The sequence below is a fragment of the Haliotis cracherodii genome, unplaced genomic scaffold (genome assembly GCF_022045235.1).
Source record: "Haliotis cracherodii isolate W230 unplaced genomic scaffold, xgHalCrac1.p SCAF_15, whole genome shotgun sequence".
Taxonomy (NCBI): domain Eukaryota; kingdom Metazoa; phylum Mollusca; class Gastropoda; order Lepetellida; family Haliotidae; genus Haliotis; species Haliotis cracherodii.
Window position 1 is genome coordinate 15,809,063 of NW_027266270.1, and position 9,149 is coordinate 15,818,211.

The window sequence follows — 9,149 nt, forward strand, 5'->3', positions numbered from 1 at the left end:
TTTTGATTGGTTATATATTACTCTATATTGCTGTTAATCATACATTCTTCTATGTTGTTGTTGGTCATACATTCTTCTATATTTTTGTTCATCACCCCTTCCTCTATATTTTTGTTGGTCATACATTCCTCTATATTGTTGTTGATTACACATTCCTCTATAGTTGTGTTGGTCATACATTCCTCTATATTGTTGTTGGTCATACACTCCTGTTTATTGTTGTTGATCATTCATCCTCTACATTTTTGTTGGTCTTGCATTCCTCTATATTTTTGTTGGTCATACATTCATCTATATTGTTGTTGGTCATAAATTCCTGTATATTGTTGTTGGTCATACATTCTTCTATATTGTTGTTGGTCATACGTTCTTCTATATTGTTGTTGGTCATACATTCCTCTATATTTTTGTTGGTCCTACATTCTTCTATATTGTTGTTGATTACACATTCCTCTATATTTCTGTTGGTAATACATTCCTGTATATTGTTGTTGGTCATACATTCCTCTATATTGTAGTTGGTCATACATTCCTGTATATTGTTGTTGGTCAAACATTCCTGTATATTGTCATTCATCATGCACTCCTCTATATTTTTATTGGCAATGCAATTCTCTTTATTTCTGTCCGTCTTAGTAACAACACTTATCTATATCGTTCGTTTATAACGTTGTTGGTCATACATACGGTGGATGTGGCAATGAATGCTGAATACAAAAGTTATATGGACGAGGCGGCACAGTTATTATATATATGGTTACATGACTGACGGTGGACGTGGTAATACGTGCTGAATAGCATTAGTTCCATCACACACGATGGTCGGAGAAATACACTCACGTTGTCCATGGTTTAACAATTAATGATTGAAATAAACATCACAGCCGATGGACGAGGCAGTACACGCTCGGGGAAGTCTTGGTGACTGCGTGTTTGGAACTAATGTCATCCGAGTTATTTTGTGGGTTTCCTGACGCGACAAAATAGCACGACACCTTGTTTTTTAAATCTACAAACGCGCCCACTCGTTGCAGCTCTAAAACTCCTCTGATGAAAAGGCATAACTTTACGTTTACCTAGGTTTCGTCTGCCACTACTTAAAATAGCTGCGTTCTGCTTTTGCTTCCTCTGTAAATTTCCTTATTCCCCGTGGCCAGCCAGCGTAGACTGAAGCATAAACCTTCATGAGAATATAACACATTATAGCTGGCTGTCAAAGTAAAGCGTTGCCTGGTATTGATGGATATGCTGCCATTATCTTCATTATTATTTCAGTTCGTAAAGGCCATGGCACTTTGTGCACATACAAATGACAATGTACAGATGGATATGCTGCAACACAGGCGAGAGATGGTGAGCTATTCACCGATTAGATGACAGAATGTGATAGTTGAAGTTTCCGATCTCCTGTTCATCCCGATTATGATCCTTCATTTCAGAAAGTATGAAAACTAACCCAGCATTTACACTAACTTCCATGCAAGCGGCGTGATATGGCAGAGTTTGTGATTCTTTACTCATGGCGTGGAAAACCAAGAATGAACTTCACATATTGTCCTCAAATTCTGGAGTCCTCGGCGCGAGGCGCCAATGCGTTAACCCATAGGCTACTCGGCGCCACAGAAACGTACTATTAAATCCAGCTCATTTTCGTAAACTGCCGGGCAAAAGAAAGATCCTATGTTTGATGGTGCCTGATAATAAACAAACAAGAAATGATTATTCAATGGTGATATAATGAACAGAATGTGGCAGGTATTGTCATGATCAGTTTGAGCTGGTTCATAAATACAAGACATTCAGCCCAGTTATATTTGTAATGTTTTAGTCAAATCCATTTTTTAAGTGTACACTTTCTTTTGCCCGGAATTTTAGTAGAATTCTCTTAACGTCAATTTTCTTGTTCACAGCATGTCCAGATTATGCTAAATTATCAAGAGAACCAATGAGGTCCTGTCAGTGAAAAAAAGGATGCTGCACCAGTGACAGGTCTAATTTCAAGAAAATGATTTTTTATCACGGTTTCTGATAATGCTCTTCTCATGTGCATATCTGAAGCTGCTACTAAATATCGTACTTTTCTCCTGAATACAAGCCACAAGTTCTATATTCAGATATTGACGGATCTAATATAACAGAGAGGCGCAATAAAGATAACTTAATTTCTTGTGTTTTTTTTAAAGTTCCTTTTTCGTGATAATGCCCCATCTATAGTCAGACTATGTTAGTTCTCCACGCTGACCTGCTTAAAGAAAATCATTATTTTGGCATGTTTGGGAGCATGTCACTACCAACTCACAGTCTTAATCATCCTGTAAAAAACGCATTTTCAATTTACTAGACACACCATGTGTGTGTGTCCCTGGTGATGATGATACAAAGCTACGATGCGATGTGTAAGAAAGATTAAGAAACGTTGATGAATTCGTTGTTTCTATTATGTATATGGAGAATGGCCCATCACGAAATACCGATTGAATATCATCAAACAACATGTTACATAAGGTGCCTACATGATCATCCGGATTAGAGTTATTCGTGTGCTTGCAACTTACCCGTAATCTTGGTTTCCCCATAGCGATAAGCCTCTGAAACACTGCGAAATAATTGAAACAGTATATAAAATGTCGTCACTCATTCTCTCACCTCCCCTCTACGCTCTCCCTTTGATCGCTCAGTAACTCACTGTCTCACTCACTCATGGAGACAATTCATCTAATGTCCACAGAAAAAAACACGTCTGTTCCTGTATTTGCCTTAACATTGTCATGGACAAATATATTCATTTATGAATTTTGTCTTGGGATCAACAAATTCCGAACACATTGTCATGGAAATCACATGTGCAGTCAAAATAAAAAAGAGAAACATCCCACGGCAACTGTCACTGTGATGTTCATTTGAATTCGGTGCAACACATTCAGTGACAGAAGACCATGAACATTTGAAAATGTCAAGTCAGACGAAAATGTTTGGTGTTTATGCAGTAAATCATCCTGTTTTAACATTAGTTCTGTTTGTTAACAGAAGAGGTAATTTTCTTTCAGTCATTGATAAGACGATAACAACCCATCAACACAATGTCTCTCCTACAGAAACGTCTTCAGTCACCATCAGATTAACCTGTTACACTTAGGAGTCACGATACACGTGGATAAACTAAATTTATCAAATTGGGAAAAATATATGTGTCTTATTTGGTATGTCATATTCCACGTTCATCCTTCTGATCGATCAGACCTTGCACGTCATCATGTCGCCAGAGACACGCGTTAGCACACCCTATGGCGTATCCATGATAAAAACTCATATAGTAGTAACGGGACTCGACTATGATTCTATGAAAGGTGTAAATGGGCAAAACAGATCTGATTTCAGTCCCTTAATGGAGTTTCATTTGTAACTGGAAGCCGTTTTTATCTCTTGTGAAGTCTACACGCGCACTCCACTGGATTAATGTTTGTTTGTTATACACTTTGTTAAATAACTCGAGAAGCTTTGTGTCGGCGTGACAGTTTGCAAGGTGGCGTAGTTTCAAGGTAAACACAGATACAGACGTTCAAAGGCATTGTAAAAATATACAATCTTAAGATGAGGTCGCTACTGAAGGTATGTTACATGTATGTTTCTTGTGTATTTCATTTTAACCATCTTATGACCTTACGTTAGCAATTCTGTCATTTTGAATTGTGGATGGTGCCGTTGTTGTCAGTAATACAGACATACTTTAACTGACCTTTAAACTTCAATAATCGTGCACACATATATATATATATATATATATATATATATATATATATATATGTAAAACAAATGAAAAGTGAGTTTAATTTGTTTTGTAAATAACTAAATGTGATTACGTAGTAGATTTTGAAATACAAATAAAATGTATTTGGTTATTGAGTGCATGTCATAAACCAGATCGGCAAGACGTTTCCCCACAAAGAACGAATGTCCTCAGGGAGTTGAAATCCATCAACCTATTACTCAATAGGTTCCATATTGATTTGAACCACAACTTATTGTCACAGCACCTACATGACCCGGGGCATTGGTAACAAAATGATGAGTTGTAAATGTTATGTATTCCCAAAACTCAAAGGAATCTACATATTTATGAGACGCCCATCCCATAACGGTATATATGTACTTGGTGTACTTGCCAAAAAGTGTCAGTCATACAAATACTCAATTCTCAAGCTGCCTATCAAATCTGGTTAGAGAGCCGTTCTATTTTGATTAAACTCAAAGATATGCAATGGTGGTTCTGTTGATGGATCACATGAAATATATAATTGAGAAGAAATTGAATAGCAACGCAATGACCAGAGGTTTTAAGGTAATATTGATTTTAATTTTATATTACGCTCAGGAAATCTCCTGTTTGATGAATTGACTTGCTGGGAAAAGGGTATAATATGTATACAGTTTGTCTAAGCAGCATTCCTGTCATTAATTCTATAAGAGAACATTATACTTTGTAATCTATAAACAACTTTTTTGTCACTGTCACTTACACTGCTGTTTGATAGAGTTGAACAAAAATTCGCGGCAGTGTAAATACATAAATTGTCATCAATACAATTGTGTCTTACCCAGTCTATAATGACAAACCAAGAATTAACAAGTTTTTTTATTGAAAATACTCCTCTATCTTGATCCTCAGAGCTATAACGATGTGGTATGCGCCATGTCACCATAAAGATGTATCCCATTATGGCAACGGAGGACTGACCTAAGATGGATTACATAGCTCAAATGGTCATCAGCGCGGTAAAGGTGAATTATTGGTTCAGGCCCTCAGTTTCCTACCGTGATGTTGGCAAGGCGCATCTGCACATTAATAATATGAGGAACAACTTTAATTTCCTAAAAGACTATTTCCTCTTATGAAGACTAATAATCAATTCGCTCTGCATTTAGGGCTAATAATCTAGTTGTTTGAGATCAAGATATTATCCTACATTTCAACAAACGTCACTTTGTGCTCCTTAGAAATTTACTCATCCAAGGGTATAACATCAAAAGATTCATTAGGAGGTTCGATATCTTTCATGGTAATGTGCACATTTCTTTTACCCCTGGAGCACAGCTTCAAGGGTTCAATTAAAAAAGAGCCTTTTGGACTACTCGTCTTTCATAAGAAAAACCTTTTTCTTGGGTACGGGCATTCACCTTTTAGAAATAAGATGTTTAATATAGATCTCACTTGATACGTATTTGGAAATAACGTGCAAATGGTGTGTATAAACCACTCAGATGTATGATACACTGTCAACCAAATAGAGAGGCCATAAACAATCTTTTGAAACTTCCATCGCAATGTTGTTTTCAATATAATAACTCGTCCTCAGTGTGAAGAAATACGCTTAACATTCCAAGTCAAGTTCTGTTTTATTTATTTCTGTTCGAGATTCGTACTTTGCGAACTTATCTATTTCTATGTAACTGTCTATATACCAGTTTATCATATGATCGGTAGGTTTCTCGGCAGGATAAAGCCAAGGGATAAATACGATATCCGTTGAGGTCATATGCGGATAGAGATGCAAATATCAAAGGTCAAGTAGGGACTACTTTCACTGTTTATAAACAAACATGGCGTCGCCCTCGTCATTCGGCGATCGAGTTAGAATTAACCATCCGGAATCTGGATAAACTACAGAGATAATTGCTTTCATTATCAAAAGAACAGTCTAATATACTGAAAATCAGTGTCAAACTGTGACGTAGCTAAGGCATTTTACAATGTTTATTCCTAATGCAGGATATTTACCATCCCCAAACACACTCGCGTGATAACCCCTATATATTTAGTTTGTATTCACAGTATAATATTGTAATTAGATCATCGTGCAAGTCAACTTAGTGTCTAAACTTTTCTTCTGGCGCCATGCAGCAGCATGGCGATATGTCACATCATGGCAAAATTCTGATAATCCTTTAATCGTAATTAATTAATCATTTTATGGTGCATGCTTTCACGTTTGTAAGCATGTATGCGTGACAACATGCGTTACAGGAATCAATGAAAGGTTACGTTCAGTCGTCCAAAGGTCCTGGATCCAGTGTTAATGCACATATCTGGAGTCCTTTAGCAGGAGCGTTCGTCATGCCTAACTCGTAACTGGCATAGTTCTTGAATTCCGGATTGACTTCCGGATGGTTAAAAGCTGTTGAAACCAATGATAGTATATTTTTTGGAACATTTTGCTGACTAAAGCCTACTCACCAATAAACATCTTTCAATAAAGTAGCTAGCCACTTCAACTGCTACGGAGGTGGAAAATATCGACTATTCGACCAGCGAGCACAAAAACCACTGAACTACCGTTTTAACTTTCTGCTAACAGCCTATGGCTTAACATAGTATTCGTGTTGACAGTTAAGCGTAACATTTGATTGGCTGTAAAGAGAAAGCACATCTTGGGACCATATGCAATCCGGATATAACTAATAATTTAACTTCCATGGTGTACTGTAATTCCCTGTACTTCTCTGTATCCCTGTATCACTGCATACATTACATCGACCTGAGATAACACAAAACAATTTTAACATTTCATACAGGTAATGATTACAATATGAAGGGAAATCGGACATCTATGACAGTTGTGCAGTGGACGGTTTAGATAGGACGAAGGAAAGTTTACAAAAGAGGACAGCGCTGAGATAATGACCGTCAGAGGGCGCTGGTTGCTGAATGTCACGTGGACAAGGTAAACTTTGGTTAAGAGTCAAATACAGCAAAAATATTGTGCAGTGTTTAGGGTGCGATTTCTTTTCACCGTGTGCAGAGCGTGACTTGTATATCAGACACTCTGTGTTTGTCATTACATTATTGTGTCACAACGAACGTAACTATGTACCAAGTCTCATTATAAAGTGCTTCAAGTGGACAAATTGACGTGTATACCACCATAAGTATTTCCTGTTCCGTAACTAGAGACCTGGGATTGTGAGGAACAAAAGCTTCACAACTGTCTGCGAGCTGTCACGACCAAGCATGCAAGTAAATACATCACAGAGCCTTGGTTTATATCTGCTCTCACAGGAAAACGTTTCAGCCAGAGGAGCGTGAGTGTGGTCTTGACTAACCATAAAACCGTTCCCTATTATGTCTAAGAAGACAGGAGTTACTACAGTCAGTTGAGCTTGGTTTCATTATCTTCATTAATGAAGTAAGATCTGCAGCTCTTAGAACTTGCTGATTATAAAAGACGATTGGAATAGAATGTGTTTGTTGACTGTAACACATATGCCAATGGCACACACATACACGCTCCACCTTGTCTCCGTTTATACATACAGTTAATACGCTAGTTTAAGTATCTAAACGATAAATATCATTCAATAATGTACAAAGCATTTGGATGTTTATGTGACGGTTATTTTGTTCTGTCTTTCCCTTCAAACATGTCATTTACATACAGCAGAATTCCTACGCAGCTGCAACTGCTTTACCCGTGCTTTGGTCGAATCTAGTCGAATCCAAAACTAATTTCGATCATTACCACTGATCTGTCAGATTACCCGTGATCTTGTGATGGCAACCACCACATCGACAACCAACTTGTTTGAACTCATACCGTCATAAAGCTGTTCAACCTGGTTTCACATTAACCAGCTTTGGTTGCGACCCTTTGATACTCTTGAAAATACAAAAAAATAAAATTCTCTGAAGTAGTGACCAAAAAAGATCCCCTTCCCCACCCACACCCACACTCAAACATCATCCAACGACAACATTGGTCGATTCCATAAATAATATTTCAAACCAGTGCCGTCACTGATAGCCAGCAAAGGACTACTGTATCCAAGTCTTTATCCAGGGGAACGAACGTATTCAGATGGTGTAGGGAAAGTCAATGAAGAAAATGTGATTAAACTATTTCACTGGTGAGACCAGACTCACAATGTTATGAAACTGGATGTTAGAAGTGTCACTGGTCATTGATTAGTTAGTCTATTGCTCACAATGAAGTGGAAACACCACGATGTAGGTATCATAACAGGACTGGTGGAGACAAAATAGGAGATGGCGCCAAATACATTAATCGTTACATTATACTTTTGTGTCTATTTTCAAAAAGGAATTTGAGAGATTAAACGTTTATTTATCAACCACTGGCTCACTGGACTCTCTTATATAACTTGAATATTGAGTGCGGCGTTGAAGAACAAACAAATGAATTAATAAAAGCGACACAAACCATTCCATATTTATCAGATATCTCTTTCAAAAGCAAAGTCGATTGTACGATTTTGATTACATCATGTTCATGTGTTTATGAATCACTATCAGAAATTGATGAGATCAGGCCCCACTGGTCTCAAACACATGCAAATTCAATTTAAGTGTTCACCTATAAAAACACGGGAACACAAGGTTAGAGTGTTATAAATACATGAAGTTCAGTGGCATGATTGAACAATTGGGTAACTTCTGTTAAGAACATGACACTAAGGTAGAAAATGGTAGGTACAAGTCAAAATAGGGAAGCGCATCCTTTGTGTCACTGATGCGTCAAATTTGGTAATGACATACAACGTGTTTTAATCTTTACTGAGGCCTTCAAAACAACATCAGTGACTCCGTGTTGAACAGTCATGTCTCCAAACTGGCCACCAATTACTCAGTAGTGGATATCAATGATATTATACTTGCCATCAATGAAGACTCGTTAATCTGGGTGGTAGTATTTTCAGTAATAACAAATTACAGGATGAACAAACACTTGAAACATCGACTTTCATGACAACTTCTTTACTTAAACTTTATGCATAACAAACCTATCACGTAGATTCCCCCAATTTCTTTTGAATGTTTTAAACGCATATAAGAGAGTTTGCAGCTGGAACCATCCAAACTGATAGACCTGAGGAGGTAACATGTCTAAAGTATTTCTGTGTGACAATCAAACAATGCTTAAATACGTATGTGTGTCCAATCATAATTCAAGTGAACAAAATCAACCTCATGATCACAATAATATAATGTCCTTGATATCTGTTCGTGAAGTCAAATACTTTTAATCATATACATTACATGTAACCATTTTCAACAGTGGTGTGTGTTTAGATTGTACCATTAGAATACGTGTTACGTCAACAAAGACTCACTGCTTCAATCGTCATTGATCATCAAC

At 37.2% G+C, this 9,149-nt stretch overlaps 1 protein-coding gene across 1 annotated transcript; it reads right to left on the reverse strand.

The window, feature by feature from the left end:
- Window positions 1-226: 226 nt before the first annotated feature.
- LOC139461548 (glycosyltransferase-like protein gnt13) lies at window positions 227-577 on the reverse strand. Its single transcript, XM_071243030.1, has one exon. The coding sequence runs from the start codon at window positions 575-577 to the stop codon at window positions 227-229; it is 351 nt and encodes a 116-aa protein (XP_071099131.1).
- Window positions 578-9,149: the final 8,572 nt, after the last annotated feature.

Excerpts from the sequence above, each read along its gene's own strand:
- LOC139461548 (XM_071243030.1), bottom strand. The coding sequence starts at position 577 with ATGAATGACAATATACAGGAATGTTTGACCAACAACAATATACAGGAA.